Source organism: Sturnira hondurensis, unplaced genomic scaffold, assembly GCF_014824575.4.
Source record: "Sturnira hondurensis isolate 20B ecotype Veracruz unplaced genomic scaffold, ASM1482457v3 Scaffold0008480, whole genome shotgun sequence".
NCBI classification, from domain to species: domain Eukaryota; kingdom Metazoa; phylum Chordata; class Mammalia; order Chiroptera; family Phyllostomidae; genus Sturnira; species Sturnira hondurensis.
Window position 1 is genome coordinate 1,819,373 of NW_028081111.1, and position 20,198 is coordinate 1,839,570.

Consider the following 20,198-nt stretch of genomic DNA (forward strand, 5'->3'; position numbering starts at 1 on the left):
GAAAGGGGTGGCTGCTGAGCACAACACATCACACCTCCCTCCAGTGCCGAGTGAGGGTAGGCAAAGTGCTCTGACAGCGGTTCAGGCCCGAGGGAGCAGTTGCCTGGGGTTGGTGCAGACTTCCTGGACTGGGAGAGTGAGGAAGAATTGGGAGGTGGGGAAAGTCTGCCCAGAGGCCAGGGAGAGAGAACAGATGTGGGGCCATCACTAAGGGGTGGGATTTGGGTGGGGGAGGACCTGGAGATGCATGGATAGGCAGGTTAGTAAACACTGTGGCTCCTGGTGGCCTCCCTATCCATCTTCCTTTGTTCCTTCAAGGCAAATGGCCTGGCTCTTGGGCCCTGTACACAGAGAATGCGTGGGAACCAGAGCCAGAGGAGGCGTGCTGTTGTTTTCCCCTGTGATTGGCAGGGATTTGGAACCAGTCCTCTCGTGCAAATTATATTTACTATGACATAATTTACTTATAATCATGGAACAAACCTCATTCTTTGTTACCTCAGAGTTTGTTTTGTGGTTTTGAGTTCTTGGTATACCAGAGTCCATGTATGTTTGATCCACTTTCAGAATCTAAAGCTGGAAGGAACCGAGGATCTTTCTGATGTTCTTGTGAAGCAAGAGGCTTGAGTTCAGCAGAAGTCAGCGGGACGGGGCTCGTCACTTCAGTGACCAGTACATTGCAACTCTGGTGGTATAACGTGGGTCTCATGACAATGCTGTAGCCAGTTTCCAAGGTGCCCATTTGTCTGCTGTTCTTTCCTTCTCCCCTCACAGTCTATGAAACACCTGGGAGCTTGCCCTTGACAAGAGCTTTCTGCCTTATAACCATCTAGGCGGGAGGAGAGGGTGAGTGTGCAGTTCTGGTGATGAAAACCTATATCCACTGTCTGTATCCATGTATAGTTTTAGTCTCCTGAATTGATCTGTTCTTCACACCTTTTTTACCCTTGTAGAAAATGATTTCCCCGTAGGCATATGTGGTCCTTTACCAGCTACCTAATTCATTGTACATAAAATACACCATGTGCACTTATAAATGTATGTATAATACTTAAAAATAAAATTCTCTGTTCTGGCCAGGTAGCTCTGTTGGTTAGAATGTTGTCCTCATAAAGCCAAAGTTGTGAATTTGATCCCTGGTCAGGGCATATACAAGAATCAAGAATAACCCATGCATGCATACTATAGACAGAACAAAAATCTTTGCTTCTTTCTCTCACTCCTCCTCTCCCCCTCTGCCCCTCCCTGCCACTCTCCTTTTCCCTCTCTCTAAAATCATAAATAACAATTTTTTTCAATATAAATTAAAATTCAGAGTAATGTGCTTGGCAAAATATTTGAGTACCCACTAGATAAGTATTAGAACTAGTCTGTACACTCAAGGGGGTACTGTCTTGGTAACTGGATAAGATATATGTGTCAGTGTGAGGCGGGCAAGGCTCAAGGAAGCACTGAGACGACTCAGCTTGTGGCAGAGGGGAGGAGAGAAATCACTGGCTGGAGATGCAGACTTTCAGATCGAATCCATGAGGCCTATGAATTCTGCTGGAAAGTGATGGCAGTAAAAACTGCTGACATTTATCACGTGGCTCCTAAATACCTTCTGTGGCTTGTGTGCTTAGTTCATTTAGCCTTCTCAGCATCACTGTGAGGAACGTACTATTACCACTCCCATTTTATAAAGGAGAAACAGGACACAAGGTCAGGTAACCTGCAGACAACTGACTGACTGTCAAGAGCTTGGCCCTGAACCAGGAAATCTGCTTCTAGAGTCTTTGTTTATAGCTACTCTGCTCAGATCACAGACTCAGTGCTTGTAGGTGTGGGTCCAAGTGATTCTGTCCATGGCAGGTCCTGGGTCTCTGCCAGAGTATTCTGTCACCATTCACTGGGTAAATAGAGGTTTTGGATTTAGGTCAGAAGCAGCAAAGTCCATACTTGGCAATTATTCCTGATAATGAAGCACTTGCTCCTAAGCAAAAGACTACACAAAACAAAAAGCGAGTAATTATCCCTTCTACCCAGGAATATGCTTTCCAAATTGTCCTAAATACAGGGTGGGGCAAAAGTAGGTTTACAGTAGTTTGTGTGGAAAGTAATACAATAATAAATAATAATACTTTGTTTCATGTACTCACAACTGTAAACCTCCTTTTGTCCCACCCTGTATTGCCCGCTCTGCTCTGTCGAAATCATCAGGCTTGTGAACATGCCAAGGGAGAGCCTCTGCCCTGGCGTGGTTTTGTCCCACTGGGCCAGAGCCTGTCACACGCTTCCCCATGCTGGGCAGTGCTGGTCTCACTCCTGCTCTCATTCCTGGGAGTGGGGCTAGCCAAGCCAGCCCAACACAGTTCTCTGTGGTGAGGCTGGGCTATGGTTGAATAGCAGTAAAACTGCAGGGATAGTCCCACCTTCCTCAATAAACTCCCTTCCCTTCCACCCTCCTCCTGAGCTTCTTCCCCCTCATTCACATGGTTTCTGTGTCTCAGTTCTTTTGACTATGTGTAATAGAAAGCCCAAAATAAGTGAGTATACAAATAAGTGGTCTAGTGTGGCAGTTTCACAAAGTCTATAAAGTACAGGAATGACTAAGGACCATTCCAGTTCTCTACCATCCCTAATGTATACCTCATCCTTATGTTTTAGTGTGGCTGCTGGATTCCAGCCATCACATCCATTTCTAGCTAGCATGATGAGGGATTGGGGGAGAAGGCAACCTACTTTTGATCCCTATAGATTTGCCTTTTCTGAACATTCCATATAAATGGGAACATACAGTGTGTAGTCTTTCGTGACTGGCTTCTTTCACCAAGCATAATACGAATTTTCAAGGTTCCTCCAAATTATAGCGTGTGCCAATACTTCATTCCTTTTTATAGCTCAGTACCGGTAATATTTCACTGGATAGACCACATTTTGTTTAGCTTTCCTCAGTTGCTAGATCTATTGTTTCCACTTTCGTCTATTGTGAATAATGCTACTATGTACATTCATGCACAAGTTTTTAAGATTTTATTGATTTACTTTTAGATAGAAAGAGAGGGAGAGAAACATCATTGTTGATTGCCTCTTGCATCCCCCACACTGGGGAACTGGCCCACAACCCAGTCATGTGCCCTGACTGGGAATCAAACCGACAACCCTTTGGTTCTCAGTCGGTGCTCAATCCACTGAGCCACACCAGCCAGGGTGGAAAATTTTTTAGTGCTTTTGTATATATATGTAAGGGTATACATGTAAGAATTGTAGGATCATATGGTAACTCAATGTAACTATTTGAGGAACCACCAGGCTGTTTTCCTAAGTGGTTATACCAATTTTTCATTCCCACCAGCAGTATTGAAAAAAATGATCCAGCTTCTCTGCATCTTTGCCAATAGTTATGTTTTTGATTCTAGCTGTCCTAATGGTTCTGAGCCATTTTCTTATTGAGGTTTTGATCTTCATTTCCCTGAAGTCTAATTTGTATTGATGTTTTAAAATCTTGTTTCCCTGTGTTCCTCAGATTAGGTCATTGTTACCAAATTCTCTAAAAGTCGCTCGTTCTTTTATCTGCCATTTCAAATCTGCTCTTGAGTCCATTAGCAAAACTTTTATTTCAGTTATAATTTTCAGCACTAGAATTTCCATTTGAAGTAGTTTTTATTTCTCTTTTGAGATTCCATGTTTCTTCATTTATTATACATTTTCTTTCAACTATTAGAACATATTTTCTTTTAAAATTCTTTCAACATATTTAAATAACTACTTTGAAATCCTTGCTAAATCCCAACATCTGGGCCCATTTAGCATCAGTTTGTATTGATTACTTACTCTCTTTTTAGATGTAAATTTATATTCCTGTTTCTTGGCATATTTAGTAATTTTTGGTTGAAAGTTGGATATTTTAGATAAAATGTTGTAGTGACTTCAGATTCTGTCATGTTCCGTAGGGGCTCAACTGTTGGTCCTGGTAAGCAATTAATCTACCTGGACTCAGGCTGCATATTGCACTCCTTATCGCTGTACATACCAATACCTGTTCTTATAACTGTCCACTGCTATTTTTTAAATTAGATTTTATTGTTTATGATATTACAGTTGTTCCAGTGTTTCCCCCTTTGCCCCCTCTACCCAGCTCCTACCCCATTCCCTTCAGGCAATTGCCATACCGTTGCCCATGTCCATGGGTCATGCATACATGCTCTTTGGCTGCTCTGTTTGCTATGCTGTATTTTACATTCCCACGACTATTTTATAACTACCGATGAATAACAATTCTTCTTAACCCCTTCGCCTTTTGCACCAATCCCCCCAACTCCCTCACATCTAGCAACCTTCAAACAGTAGTCCATATCGATATGTTTATTTTGTTTTTTAGATTCAACTGTTAATAGATATGTATTTATTGCCATTTTATTGTTCGTAGTGTTGATCTTCCTAAAGAAGACCCTTTAACGTTTCATGTAATACTGGTTTGGTGGTGATGAACTCCTTTAGCTTTTTCTTGTCTGGGAAGCTCTTTATCTGCCCTCGATTCTAAATGACAGCTTTGGTGGGTAGAGCAATCCTGGTTGTAGGTCCTTGCTTTTCATCTCTTTGACTCTTACTTGCCAACCCCCTGTAGCCTGCAAAGTTTCTTTTGAGAAATCAGCTGACAGTCTTATGGGAGCTCCCTTGTAGGTAACTAGCCACTTTTCTCTCTTTCTCAGTTTTAAGGTTCTTACTTTGTCTTTAACCTTTGGCATTTTAATTATGACGTGTCTTGGTGTGGGCCTCTTTGGGTTCATCTTGTTAGGGGCTCTGGGCTCTTAACGTCTTTAACTAAGATACTAAACTGAATGGACTTGTATATCTATTGCCTTCACCAAGTTAGAGAAGTTTTTGTCATTATTTTTTCAAATAGATTTCCAGTTTCTTGCTCTCTCTTCTCCTTCCGACACCCCCATGATGTGAGTGTTGGTGTACTTGACTATGCTATTGACCAGAGAGGGTCCTTACACTCTCTTCATTTGTTTTTTGGATTCTTTTTTCTTCTTTCTGTTCTGATTGGTTGTTTTTTGCTTTCTTATATTCCTTACATTCACTAATCTGATTCTCAGCTTCACCCACTCTACTGTTGATTCCCTGTAGATTGTTCTTTATTTTAATTAGTGAATCTTTTGTTTCCGACTGGATCTTTTTTACGCTGTTGCAGTCCTCACTAAGTTCCTTCAGCCTCCTTATAACCAGTGTTTTGAGCTCTGCATCTAGTAGACTGTTGATCTCCATTTTGTTCACTTCTTTTTCTGGAGCTTTGTTCTGTTCTTTCACACGGGTGATGTTTCTTTGTCTCCTCACTTTGGCAGCCTCCCTGTGTTTGTTTCTATGTACTAGGTAGAGGTGCTGCGTCTCCCAGGCTTGGGAGAGTGGCCTAATGTAGTAAGTGTCATATAGGGTCCAGTGGAACAGCTTCCCCTACCACCCAAGCTGGGTACTCGAGATGCACCCACCATGTGGGCAGTGTACACTCTCCTGTTATGGTTGAGCCTTGATTGTTGTTGGCACATCTAAGGTCAGCCACCACCTGCGCTCTGGCTGGGGGCACACAGTAAAAGCTACAAAGTGATCTGCAGGTGGCTGCTGCCTGTGCTGGGCCTTGGGCAGCCTATCGAGAGGTATGGGGCTTGCTGAAGCCTGGTGCTGCAAGGCTGTTTGAGAGAATTTAGGAAAATCTGAAGCAAGGGTCAAGACAAGCCATTCGTATGGAAAAGCCACTGGAAACAGCTTGGGTGGGCACAAAAATTGGGTGGGTCAGGGCCTCAGGGAATCACTGGGGTGGATCAGTGTGAGCCACATTGCTGGAGTCTGAGATGTGGCACCCACCTGCCAGCCCTGTGGCTCTGTGGGGGTGGGGGAGGTTGGGCTCAGAAAAGGAACATGTCCTCTGCCAGCACTTCTCTCTGGGAGAAAGCTGCCCCACAGCTCTCACCCTGATGCCACACAATTCATTTCCTCCTCATGTGTCTGATGCTTTTCAATCTGTTGTCCCAACGCTGGAGCTCAGAGGGAGTGAGTCTGAGTAAGTCTGTGCACAGGCCCTTTCTTTAAGAACTGCCTGGGACTCCACTAGTTTCTGTTCCCCACAACCTCAGTCCCTGCTGGCTTTTACAGCCAGAGTTAATGACAACTTCTCTTCCTGGAGCTGGATCCCTGGGCTGGAGGGTCTGGGATCCCTTCTCCTCACTCCTGAGATCGCCTTCCTGATTTTTATTCAACACACCCGAGTGTGGGGCCAGCATGTTCCACGTCTCTGGCCAGTTTTCACGTAGTTCCTTCTCTAATTCTGTAGTTGTAGGAGTTCCTTTCAGCTTGATTTCTGATGGTTCTGAATGCTGGGTGTTCTACAGTTTAGTTGTAATTTTGATGTGGTTGTGCGAGGAGGCGAGCCGTATTTGTCTTGGCTGCCATCTTGATCCATTATGCTGTTTTTAAGGCCTGATTCTGCAGGTCCTCTTTTTGCTTACAAAATTTGGTGGCTGGCCAAGAATTTGGGTAGAGACAAGGTTCCTCCTCTTCATGACTTCCTTGCTAGAATAGGATCCCCCACCTTCTAGTCACTGCCTTCTGTGGGCTCCGAGCCCATCCAGCTTCAGAACTGTCCACAGAGGGTGCATGTGGTTGGGGAATGGGCTGAAGAAAGAGTAGCCATCACTCTCAGAGCTCGCATTCTTCATTCGTGCTCTCAGGAATAAGTGTCTCTTCACCAGGTGTCCCCATGTTGGTGGTGAGGGCAGCTTTTGTCTCAAAACTCATGTCTTATTTCTTCTAAGGGCCTCACACTGCAGGATTTCCCCCTTAAATTCCAGCAGCTTCCCCAGCCTTCCGGTCCCTCTGTCCCCTCACACCCTTACTGTTCACAGGGTCCTCACTGCTATCTGACATTAGCTCAGTCATTATCCCCTCGGTGCCCGCTGTGTCTTCAGCGCCTAAAGAATCCACAGTACGTTCTCAGTACATGTTCAGTGAGTAAATGATCCGCTTTTGTAAAACTGAAAAATAAAAATATGGCAATTAATCAGTGAATAGCCGTAGGACTGAATGGTGTGTGTATGTGGAGACATAGATCAAAGGTATCCAGCATGGAACATTGGACCAGACCCCTAGCTTCCCTGTGCGTCAGTTTCCTCACTTATCAGGTGTAGTCAGCCCTTCTTTCCCACTTCACAGGCTTTATATTTACAGAAGTGGTTTGAGGAAAGTTGAAGTTGTACAAGCATAAGATGGTATCTGCCATAGGAGCATCCCCAACAGTTTTACACACAAGCTTTATTCTTCCTTTTTTTCCCCCAAAGATTTTCTTCATTTATTTTTCGAGAGAGGGGAAGGGAAGGAGTAAGAGAAGGAGAGAAATATCAACATGTGGTTGCATCTGTGCGCCTCACACCAGGGACCTGGCCCACAACCCAGGCATGTGCCCTGACAGGGAATAGAACCAGCAACTCCTTGGTTTGCAGGTCAGACTCACTCCACTGAGCCACACCAGCCAGAGCACATTACTCTTCTTAATCTCTGCTGAGGCATGTGGATCACTGTGTTCTACTGGAGTCAGTACTCATTTCCTCATTTGTTACTTGAGGACTCCAGGGTTCTGGCATCCAGGCTGGGGTCCTATTTCCCAGTGAAGACTCTTAGTGAAGCAAAGAGGAGCCTGTTTGCTCCCCTCTCTGCCCATCAGATGCACTGCCGCACTGCTCACATCCAACTCCAGAAGCAAAATGCTTCCTTTCAGGCTTCACCATCACCAAACTTGACCCCGAATTCTTCTGAGTCCTGAACTCATCATATTTTATCCTTTTCAATAAAAATGATTTATGAAATAAAAGGCTGTGATTTCATTTGTATACCTTTGTAAGATTTTCAGAGTAGTAAATCCTCAGTTCAAGGAAGAAAGAAAGCCATTGTCAAATGTGACAATATCACATTGGCCTGCAGTGTCTCAGTGGGTTGATATCTCCAAACTGTTCTTTCTGAATTCATGTCTCTTGTTTACAACGTCCCTACCCGATCTCCACAACAACTGTGGTGGTGGCGGCACTTTAAAGATAAAGTTCCTTCATTCTGTGGAGGAACGAAGGTCTATCACTGGATAGACCACACTTTGGTGCGTGGCCACACCCATCTGGTGCATGGCCTCCTCTCTTCCACCCTCCTCCCTCATCTTCACAACCTCCACTCTCCCTTCAGCAGAAAACTTCCTTTGCCATCTGGGACTCCCATTCAGGCCTCTCCCCTGCTTCCTCCTCTCACTCCCTCTCATGCCCCGTGCTTTGGCTTTCTCAAGGCTCAGGAAGCAGGGGAGTTGTGGGCAGTATGCTGCAGGATGCTCCAGCTCTGCCTGCGCATGTGCTGCTGCCTGACCCTGAGGCTCCTCCTGGTGAAGCCCCCCCCCTCTGCTCCAGGACTTCCGGCACCTCCACAGTTTCCACTGAGCCTCCCATCCCAGTGGCTGCTGCCATTCCTCCTCTGTGGAGATCCTTGGGCCCCCACTGGTCCCCTGGGCAGAGTGACAAGTGGTCCACAAAACCATGTTCATCACTGTGGTGCAGCAGTGATGCCCTGTGGACATTCTCATACCCCTGCACTGAGCACCAACATAGGCTTTGGGGAGGATCTTGCAATCAGAGATCACAGACCATCAGGAGACAGATGTGTGACTCCATCACGTCACCCAGGATCAGTACTTGCCTGCCTCTGCTCTGCTCGTACAGTGGGAGACAGTCCTCCACTGCCTGTGGTCGGGTTTCTTTGATGTGAAAACAGAACACTCGTGTGTGTTCGAATCACTGTAACACCATCCGTCCTGTTCAGTTAGCTGGATCTCATTCTCACTGGCACAGACGCAAATAGCTCAGTCCAGAGAATATGCCAGGAACGAATAGGAAGATGGTCAGAACCAGGGACAGTCAGGGAAAGGCAAGTCGGCGCAGCAAAGGGATCAGTCTGGGGGAATGACGGGAAACAGCAGAGTTTGCAAGATGGTGGGGAACTGCCCTGGCCTGTGTGGCTTAATTGGTTGGGCACTGTCCCAGAGCAAAAGGTCCTCCGTCGGGGCACTTACAATTGACGTTTCCCACATCAATGTTTCTCACCCTCTCTTCCTCCCTTCCCCTCTCTCTAAAGTAAAAAAACAATAGAAGTAAATTTAAACAAAGTTTGTGGAGAACTACTCTCCCTGCTGGTGGGAGTATAAATGGTACCACTTTCTTGGAAGACAGTTTGGCCATAAATATTTTATTTTATTTTTTATCTTTAGAGGGGAAGGGAGGGAGAGGAGAGAAATATCAATGTATGGTTGCCTTTCATGAGTCCCCTGCTGGGAACTGGCCTGCAACCCAGGCATGTGCCCTGACTGGGAATCGAACCGTGATCGTGTGGTTCGCAGGCCCGCGCTCAATCCACTGAGCTACACCAGCCAGGGCAATATTTTATAATATAAACATATATACCCTGAATCCAACAGTTACATTTCCAGGTCTTTGTGTTACAGATTACTCTCCCGGGTGAGAAGCTTGTAAAGACCGTTCTTCACAACATTGTCTGAAGTATCTAAATAGCTAAATTCCTATTACTAGTGACATTGTTAAATAAGCAGCCGCACCATGTTCTAATACGCAGCAGCTAAAAAGAACATCCTCAGGTCGAAACAGCCCAAAGACACACTCGTACATTTAAAAAAAAAGTTGTAAAAACATACACCATTTAGGTAAAAACCAGAACAAACAATGTGTTTGTCTGTGTGAAGGTGTGTGCTGCGGGCTGGATAGTGTGTCTGAAGGAGAAGTTGACGTCCTGACCGTCAGTGCCTGTTGCTGCGGCCTTATTGGGCAAGAGGGTCGTTTTAGATAATCCAGTTAAGAGGGGGTCACAAAGGTGGCCCAAATCCAACACAACTAGTGTCATGCCCATTAGGGTTAGCTATTATTAAAAAACAACCCACACAGGTAAGTGCTGGTGAGGATGTGGAGAAATCAGAAACTGCACTGTTGGTGGTCATGTGTATCGGTGCGGCCACCAGGAAGAGTGTGGAGGTTCCTCAGAAAACTAACAACAGAATTAACGGATGACCAGTAATTTCACTTCTTGGTGTGTACCTCAGCAGAATTGAAATCGTCATAAGCAGAGCCCTGGTTCCTGAGCCCCCCTGCTTCCCGGCCTGGACCCCAACTCATGCTCACAGTGCCAGGCAGCAAGGCGGCTGTGGGGCATGAGGCAGGGGCCCAACGTCGTGCCACTGCTCAAGCTCAGGGTGTGCTGAGCAACATGGCCAGGGTCACCAACTGGATGTCGCAGACACCACCCTCATTCAAGGGCTGCACGGTGTCCCGTGCCAGCACCTCCGAGAACATCATGAGTGGCCACCGTGTGAGGGGCCCTCCCCGGGGCATGGTGCCCAGGCAGCTGTCTGGGCCGTGGTCCCCAGGGACACCCGTCCCCCAGTTTACCTGCCCGGTAACACTCTTCCCGTGCTGGTTTTACAGAAGTGACCTGTGGGGGGGTCTCTGTGCTGTGGTTCTTTTTCTGCCGCCCTTAGGAATTGTGGCTCTCGATGCCAGACTTTGGTAAAAAAGAAAGCATCTATTTATGCAAAAGTTATACAGACTTAGAATAATGACTTAATGTCTTCATGAAAATCCCGAAGTCCCTTAAAACACGCACACACACACACAGTCCTTCCTTCCCCGCTTTGCCCTGGGAGGCCAGTCTCAGAACACGCCAGTCGGAGGTACCACCCTCCAGAAGGAAAAGAACGGAAGTCCGTAGCTCACTTCTCCTGGTTCCTCTCCGTCCTCCGTGCTCAGCTGGGCAGGTTTTCCACTGTCCCCTGCACCATCAGCTGTGTCGCTACTATCTCCAGTCCTTAATCCAAAGCCACGTGGCACCTTCTCATGGGCCACCAGCGAGAGTCTTTTTACCCCTTTCCTTCCCCTCAGGGTCTCACATTGTCCTCTCTCATAGTCCCTGCATTGTCCGCCATCCCTAGTAGTGACCCCCTTTAGTTTAAATCGCAGCCTGGGGCCTCTTTGGTAACCCCATTTCCGACTCCTCCCACAGTCGGCTACTCCTGCCAGCATTCCCATATTCTTCCAGCTTTACTGGGCTGCCACAGTAAGTCCCAGCAGGTGTGGCGCCTGGCGTGGAGCCGGTCACCTGCGAGCTCTCACACGGGTGCTGTAATCAGGGGGACGGCCTCTCAGTTACATCATGGGTCTAAGTCACTCCCATCTTCCTGTTTCAAAGCATAGCCACAGCTACTTAACATACACACGAAGCTAGCCAGCTGTTATAAGATGTAAAATAGCTATTTTTACATATCATGGATGAAGCTGGCCAGCTGTCGATATGCAAAATAACTCTCAATGGCCTTGCTCCATGTGTCCCATCTCTCAGTCCAGACTTGTGGGGGTGAGGACATCCTGTATTTCTGTATTTCCTGCACACCTCAAGTTTGGGACCCCATTTCAAATCCTTCATTTGGGGGACCCTGGCTGCACCCCATTACACTGGGGGCTGAATGCACTGGCAGAGGTGTTACAGAATAGACCCGGGCCAGTGAACAACATACTATTACCAAATGGACCCCTCCTTCTGCTCAAAGCGCCCCCCTCCCCCGTACTAGGTTCACCTTTCCTGCTGCCAGCGAAAGACGTCTCTCAGTGCCAGAGATTGGTGAAAAGGAAAGGAATTTCTTATTCAAAAAGTTATACAGACTTAAGAGTAATGTCTTCATGTCTTCATTAGAATACGAAAGTCCTTTAGAATGTCCACAGACACACAGTCCTTCCTACCCCCTCTGCCCAGTCTGGGCACCACATCTCGGGAAAAGAAGTAGAAGTCCATGGCTCAGGTAGCCCCTCGGTTCCCAGCACCATCAGCTGTGTCGCCGCCACAATCTTCAGTTAGTCCAAAACTATGTGGCACCTTCTCATGGCCCACCAGCAGGAGTCCTTTCATCCCTTTCCTTCCCAGCAAGGTCTCTCCTGCTTCCTAAGCCATGGGGCAAAAAGGAGCCCCCAAAGCCATGTGGTCCTGACTGTCGCCAAAGCCGCATGGTCCCAACTTACTCCAAAGTCGTGTGGGCCCAAACCTTCCTTCTTTTCTCTCTCACGCAGGCCCAGTAACCACAGAGAGCTGCCTCCCAGTTCCATCATGGGTTGAAGTCACTCCTGTCTCCCTGGCTCAAAGTATGGCCACAACTATTTAACATATCTATGAAACCAGTTAAAGGTTACAGATATGTTAAATGACCGTGCCAGAGGTTAGCTGCAAAACTGTTGCTATGTGAAACAACTCTCAATGGCCCTGCTCCATGCGTCCCATCCCCCGTTCAGACTTGTGAGGGGAGTACATCCTATATATATTTTTTCCTAATGTTTTCTAGACACACTGAGTTCCAGACTCCATTACAAATCCCTATTTGGGGGCCCCCTGGCTGCACCGCGTATCAGAGGAGCCTTCGGACCCTTTGCTACCTCTGCACTGTTCATTATTGTTATTGTTATTATTTCTTATTATTAGCGGTGTCTGAAGGCAACAATGTACTAGGCTCGTTCCAGCAGGAGGTGGAGGAGGTCCAGGCTGAGTGGGGCAGAGCGGAGGGTTAGATCCTGCCCCTCTGTGAGGAACCCTGCCTCTGATCGGGCAGCCTCGGGATTTCCAAGTGCCTCCATCTTCAGGATCTCTTCCGTTTGTGTCAGTGTCTCTGAATAGTCCTGCGTGTGTCTGTCTGCCTGTCTGCCTGCCTCTCCGCCTATTTTCTCTCTGGTGTGCTTCTCTATTTCTGTCTCTCCCTGTCTCTGTCTCTATCGTTATCTCTGACTTTGTATCTCTTTGTTGTCTGTCTCTTTTTCTCTCTCCTTTCTCCATCCCTGCAGAATCTCCCTCTTCATTACCTGCCTCACCACATGTTGAATCTAAATATTTATTCCTGTAAGTTGCCCTCCTGAGTATTCAGAAGGGTCTCAGTCTGGGGCAGGGGCCTGCACTGCCCCCAGAAGCTCCAGTGCCGGCCCTCCCCCATGCCATCCTATCCTCTGTCACCTTCACCCTCCAGCTTTCCTGCCATGGAGCTTGAGGGAAGGGAAGGGAACACAATCGGGGTTAGTAACGGTGGTCCTGGCGTCCTGAGGAGAGAGGAAGAGGCCGCCTCCATCGCATACTTCCCTCAGTCTCCTCCAGACATGCCCCTCCCACCCAGTCCCCTCTTGGGTCTGTGGGAGTCCCATAGCTGAGCCGGGAAGTGTGGGCTCTCTCTCCTGCTTCATTTCCCTCCAACTTCGCCAACCACCCTGTTTAGGCCCAAAGGCTACCACACTGCTTCCTTCTCTCCCTTCCATGAAAGAAAAGAGGTCTTTGCTCCCAAGAGTTTCAGGTAAGTGGAAAGAGGGGTGCCATGCACTGTGCCCAGGCTTTGCCCAGCCCCTGGGGGGGACATTGCACTGGGCTTGGCACAGGTGAGAAATTTCAGTCCAAATTCCAGACCTGAAGCCACCACGTGAATCAGTGCCTTCCTCGTTCCTGAGTCTGCCCTGCTGTGTCTAAGTGTGGGTCTCGCACAATCTGCAATGTGTGAGAATGGGGGTGTGAGAAAGTTTCTTTGCTTTGCCAGCCTGGGGGCCTAAGTGTATCTTTGTGTGTGTATAAGGGTGACTCCCAGCATGAGTGTGAGTATGTCCCTGAGTGAGTGTGTCTGGGTGTGGATGCATCTAAGCGTGTATCTGCAGTTTTATGTCCCTGATGGGGGGTTTGCATGTGGTATGTAATTGCATGGGCACATATGAGTTTGTACACGTGAGTCTGAGATGACCTTCTTGCTGTTACCTTCTGAGGGGCAAGAAAGGTGCTTCACTGAAATTAGAAGCCAGATTCCCCTCCCCTACAATTTAAGAAATGTGACTGTGTGCATGTGTTACGTGGAGCCTATGGTGTGTAAATGAGAACATGCTTTGGAGGATATGTACATAAGTGCATAGTGTGTGGGTCTGAGTTATGATTTTGTGTGTGCATATGTGTCTATGCAAATATTTAGATATGCACGTGTGTTTTGTGTGCATATAATTGTGGACATATACATTCTTTTTTAAAAAATATTTTATATTTAGAGAGAGGGGAAAGCAGGGAGAAGGAGAGGGAGAGAAACCTTGATGTGTGAGATACATCCATCAGTTGCCTCTCACACGCCTCCTACTGGGGACCTGGCCCACAGCCCAGACATGTGCCCTGACTGGGAATCGAACTGGCAGTCTTTTGGTTCTCAGGCCCGAGCTCAATCCACTGAGTCACACCAGCCAGGACTGGACATGTATGTCTTTAGAAGAGTATGCATACATGTGCAAGTGTGTATCTGACTAATGTGTGTCTACCTTGTATTACATGCAGAGGTGGATTCCTGTGTGTGCCATGTGTTTTCTGTAAGTATGAGTGTATGTGTGCACCCAGACAGACCCGGTCTCCACTCTGGCCAACTCATAGTTAATAGTGCTTTGATCAGTGCTTCCATGAAATTGTTTGCTGAAAGCTAATAGTTCTCTAATCCCTCATCCCCAGCCTATCCCTGAGTCTCACTAAGCCTTGCCAGAAGGGCTCTGTGGAGTGAGATGCCAAGGGACTCGGTTTGGGACCTGGGAGGGGACTGTGAGAAGAGGGTGCTCTGGAAGGGTCTTGGGAGCTTTTGATAGACATAGGTGGAATCCAGGCATTTCCACAACTTGCTCTATGTTTTGCTCTTAACTCTGGGGCAGTGATTTCGCCACTTCGAGCTACAGTTTCTTCATGTATAAAATGAACATGATAATTCCTACCTCACAGAACTGCCGTGGGTGACAGGTCTACTGCCCAGTTCCCCACGCACTCATACTTCCTTCCACCCATTCATCCATTTCTTTACCTTTGTACCCTCCTCTCTCCATCCATCCATATCTCCATCCATCCATCCACCCACCTGTTCATTTATCTCATATATATATATATATATATACATATATATATATATAAATATATATATACTATTGATTATACCATTACAGTTGTTCCATTCCTCCCCTTCATTCCTCTGCACCCTGCACACCCCTCCCCCACCATTCCTCCCCTTTAGTTTATGACCACATGTCTCAAGTTCTTTAGATTCTATATTTCCCCTACTATTCTTGCCCTCCCCCCTATCTATTTTCTACCTACCATCTATGCTATTTTCTGTGCCTTCTCCCCCCTTCTCCTCCTCCCACCCCCCTGTTTCTAACCCTCCATGTGTTCTTCATTTCTATGGTTCCACTCCTGATCTAGCTGTCCTCTTGGTTTGCTTTTGTTTTAGGTGTGGTTGTTAATAACTGTGTGTTTGCTGTCCTTTCACTGTTCATATTTTTCATCTTCTTTTTCTTATATAAGTCCCTTTAGCATTTCATATAATAAGGGCTTGGTGATGATGAACTCCTTGAACTTGACCTTATCTGAGAAGCACTTTATCTGTCCTTCCATTCTAAATGAAAGTTTTGCTGGATAAAGCAATCTTGGCTGTAGGTCTTTGGATTTCATGACTTGGAATACTTCTTTCCAGCCCCTTCTTGCCTGTAAGGTCTCTTTTGAGAAATCCGCTGACAGTCTGATGGGTACTCCTTTGTAGGTGACTGTCCCCTTATCCCTTGCTGCTTCTAGGATTCTCTCCTTCATTTTAGTCTTGGCTAATGTAATTATGATGTGCCTTGGTGTGTTCCTTCTTGGGTCCAACTTCTTTGGGACTCTCTGAGCTTCCTGGATTTCCTGGAAGTCTATTTGCTTTGCCAGACTGGGGAAGTTCTCCTTTATTATTTGTTCAAATAAGTGTTCCACTTGTGGCTGTTTCTTTTCCCCTTCTGGTACCCTTATAATTTGGATGTTGGAACATTTACAGATGTCCTGGAGGTTCCTAAGCCTCTCTTCATTTTTTTGAATTCTTGTTTCTTCATTCTTTTCTGGTTGGATGTTTCGTTCTTCCTCCTGGTCCACTCCATTGATTTGAGTCCCAGTTTCCTTTCCATCACTATTGGTTTCCTGTGCATCTCCCTTCATTTCAATTAGTTTAGCCTTCATATCTTCCACTAATTTGTGACTATAATCAACCAGTTATGTGAGCATCCTGATCACCAGAGTTTTGAACTGTGCATCTGAGAGGTTCGCTATTTCTTTTTTGCTTAGAGTTATTGGCTCTGAGGCTTTGAGTTCTTCTTGAGCCATATTTTGGACTGTTCATGCCTGTTATATATGAGGAGCGGAGCCCTAGGTGTTCACCAGAGCAGGGCAACTCAGTCTTTGGGTTATGACACTGTACGTGGGGGTGGGGTCAAAGAGGAGCAATGGCAGTCCCATCTGCCACCTCCCACCGCAGCCGCCGCTGCCACAGCTGCCACCGTCACCGGGACCTGCGCGTTCCATCCCACTGTGCGCGAATGTGCGACTGCGGTCAGCCCTCCGATGCTGGGTTCGCCCACTGGGACCTGCATGGTCCGTCTCACTGCTCGCTTCTCTGCTGGTTTACCTGCGTGAGAATGTGTCACTGCGGTCAGCCTGCCCCTCACCCTCACTGGGTCCGCACTGCTACTCCGGCTGCCTGTGTGCTTGGGTCGGGGTATCTTTCCTGCCTGACCCTGCTCCACTGCTGGCTCCACCCCTCTTACCATCCTGGTAGAATGGTTCATTGTTGTCGGACTTCTGTATAGTTCAATTTTTCTGTTCTTTGGCTGTGTCTTTGTTTACTAAACTTTTGTTGTATTCAAACTTGGTTGTGGGAGAAGTTGCACAGTGTTTCCGCCTACGCCTCCGTCTTGGCGGAAGTCCTCTTCATTTATCTCTTTATCCTTCCATTCATCTCTTCATCTATCTTTCCATTGATTATCCATCACTTGTCTCTCCATCTGTCCTTTCATGTATCCATCCTTTTATCCATCTATCTCTCTATCCATGCATCCACCTGTCCCTCCATTCAATCATTATCCACCATCTGGCCATTTCTCCATCTATCCTGTACTTATTCACCCTCCCATCCACCCACCCCTCTATCCATCCTCCCATCCATCTTGTTTAGTCAACACACTTATTGAGTGCCTTCTTTACGTCAAGCATGTGTACGCTTGAAAGCCCTAGTTCCATGTCTGCCATAGTAGATTCCTAGTGCCAGGATTCTGAGTCAAACATCTGGGTTTGAATCCTGGCCCTTACAATATACGAAGCAGTACGACCTTAAAGGAAGTTATTTAATATCTTTAAGCTCCAATATCATCGTTATTCAAGGAGAGTTCAGAGTCCCCATCAGACCGTAGGATCCGGGGGAACAGGTATGTTTTGTTCCCTACCAAACCCTAGGGCTTGATGCATAGTTGGCCTGCACCAAATATTTGTCAAGTAGAAGAATCAACAATCCTATCTTTATAGGGATTCACAGATTCCACCTTCAGATAGAAACAAATGGTTGGGTGCATATAGATGGGCGATTTTCAACCTTTTTCATCTTGTAGCACACATAAACTAATTACTAAAATTCTGCAGCACAAAAAATATATATGTTTTGCTGATCTGACAAAAAATTGATAAATAAAGAAATGGAAATCATGGTCGCAAGGAGTTACTTGCACATCCATGTTCATGGCAGCATTATTCACAATAACCGAAAGGTAGAAGCACCCAAGTCCCATTCAGGACAGCCACCCTGAAAATTTTGACCCAGAGTGGAGGGAGCTGGCGGGGGCTCTAAGCTGAGAGCCGCCAGCAAGCCCTGGCTCTGCCACCAGCTCTCTCTGTGAAGTAGCAGTGCGCTTCCTGTTGCTCTGGCATATGTAAACACTGGGGTTGAATGGCCCTCTTCTAGCTAGCGTGGCTTTCACTGATTGAGAACAATGGCCCATTGTACCAGCCAGGCATGCCATTCGTGCCTCAGACTCATTCAGCCTGAGGAACCATGGGGACCAGCTCCCCCAGAGTGGCTCCCCCAGGGACACTGATGTCAAACCTGTGATGTCAGCGCCCACACACTGGCTGAAAGGACCCATACAACTCAGGTTGTAACTCAATGGTTATCTGAAAGGACACACGAAGCTCGAATGAGGGTCCCTTCTCTGCTTCCCCATATATGATGCAGCCAGCCTTGTGCCCAGCACCCACTGTGCAAGCCCTGCACTCAGGGTCTTGCCCAAATGCCTGCTAGGGTCCACATGTTCCTCTCTTCTGAGTGGATTCAGATTGGCCCCTTCTGCCAGGCACTTACAGTTCTTGGGGCTCCCAGCTAGACTGGCATGGGCCTCTCTCTGCTGTGTCCTCTCCACTTGCTCTCAAGATGACCCTGCTTGTTGGAGACCTGCTCTCCTGGTTTCCTAAGGGTGGGCATGCAAGTCTGAGGGGCAGGAACTGGGCAGGGTCCCAGTCCCAGGCCAACCTGGGCGAGGGTAAATATATACCCGATCCCTGCACATCTCCGTCGGCTGCCTGTCCCCACTGAGTGCAGGCAGCTCTGCCGTGGGTGGTTGTAGAAATGTCAGCTCAGCTGTAGGTCGGCCAATGAAGAGCGATATGTCCCTGGAAATAGCCAGATTCAGTTTGGAACACAGAGGGACCTCTGGAACAGGCTGGGCCAATGGGACTTGAATCTTTGCCAGAGGCTCCACCCACTGCCAGTGCCTGCTCTCCCTCCATCAATTACTTGGGAAGACGCTGCTGTGTCAGGCAGGCATTACCATGGGCAGCTTGAGTGGACCAAGGATTAATGCAGGGCTCTTCCCATTAATTTTGACTAAAATTGTCTCTCTTGGTTAGATTAGCACTTTTCTATATAGGGGAGGGGAAATCTTCTCTCTTAAGGTTCTATACATGCATCCTGCAAATTAAACCACAGAAGACAAATTACAGGAGAAAAAGTATACAATTTTTATTGTATGTGAGTGGTGGCTTCACAGAAAAGAAGTGAGAAACCCGAAGAAGCTGTTAGAATTGGGAGAAGTGACTGGACACATGAAGGGATGTTTGGGCTCCTAGAAGTTATAAATTGTGAGAAGGTGACTAGGAAATGTATGGTAAATAAGGCTTGTTTAGTAGGGTTTGTTTTGCAAACTCATCTCTGCAGCCTCCAGTCTGCTTTTCATGAGTGAGAAGTAGAGAACACCTTTATAAATAGAAATGTATGCCCTGCTGTTCAGCAGAAGGGGTTAGGGCAGGGAACTCTGCCTGTGTCTGCAGTTTCTCGGTTGCCTTCAGCTCACTATAATCCTTACACTGAAATGGCATATTTGTGGGTGGCGCATTCTGGACCCCTTCCACTGCATGAGCTGAACAAGTCATTGCAAAACCTACATGCTTTCAGCACCGTGTTTTTTTATGGTACAGAGAAGGCAGATACATCTGAGTCTGTTAATAATCATGGAAGACTGTACTGTCAAGAAGCAGGTTTCTAAAAATTGTGAGATGGTATATATTCATAAAATCTGTCAATTTTCTCTCTAAAAAAGGCTACAAATTTATCATAATTATATATTATTAAAACTACTAGAAGCATGTCAACTAAAAATTTTAAAACTTCAAGAAATAATAAGGGTGAAGGGAAACAACTGTGATGAAAAGTATGCAAGGAAAGTAGGGTGTGTTCTTTGATAAGGGAAGGTATGAAGTAGGAAGAATGTTGTTTTTGTTGGGGCATTCTAAGAACAAAGAGACTTCTGCCAAGATGGAGGCGTAGGTGGAAACACTGTGCAACTTCTCCCACAACCAAGTTTGAATACAACAAAAGTTTAGTAAACAAAGATGCAGCCAAAGAATAGAAAATTGAACTATACGGAAGTCCAACAACAATGAACCGTTCTACCAGGACAGGTAAGAGGGGCAGAGCCAGCAGCGGAGCAGGGTTGGGGAGGAAAGATCCCCCGACCCAGGCGCACAGGCAGTGGGGGTAGCAGCTTGGACCCAGTGAGGGTGCGGGGCAGGCTGACCGCAGACACATTCGCACGCAGATAAACCAGCAGAGAAGTGAGCAATGAGATGGACCATGCAGGCCCCAGTGGGCAAACCCAGTGGGGGCACAAGGCAGCGGGCTGACCGTGGTCGCACATTCGCACGCAGTGGGACGGAACGCGGGGGCCCGGCTGTGGGAGGCGGCAGAGGGGGCCACCATTGCTTTCCTTTGACCCCACCCCCATGTAAAGCGTCACAACCCAGAGACTGAGTTG

At 47.0% G+C, this 20,198-nt stretch overlaps 1 protein-coding gene across 2 annotated transcripts in view; it reads left to right on the top strand.

The window, feature by feature from the left end:
• Positions 1-1,165, top strand: part of NCAPH (non-SMC condensin I complex subunit H) — a 40,359-nt gene extending 39,194 nt beyond the window's left edge. The window contains exon 18 of one of the 2 annotated variants that reach the window (XM_037055006.1): positions 568-1,165. In XM_037055006.1, the coding sequence (XP_036910901.1) occupies positions 568-602 (35 nt within the window). In that variant the 3' untranslated portion in view covers positions 603-1,165. The remainder of the gene's footprint in view (positions 1-567) is intronic. The other variant, XM_037055005.1, reaches the window with a different exon arrangement.
• Positions 1,166-20,198: the final 19,033 nt, after the last annotated feature.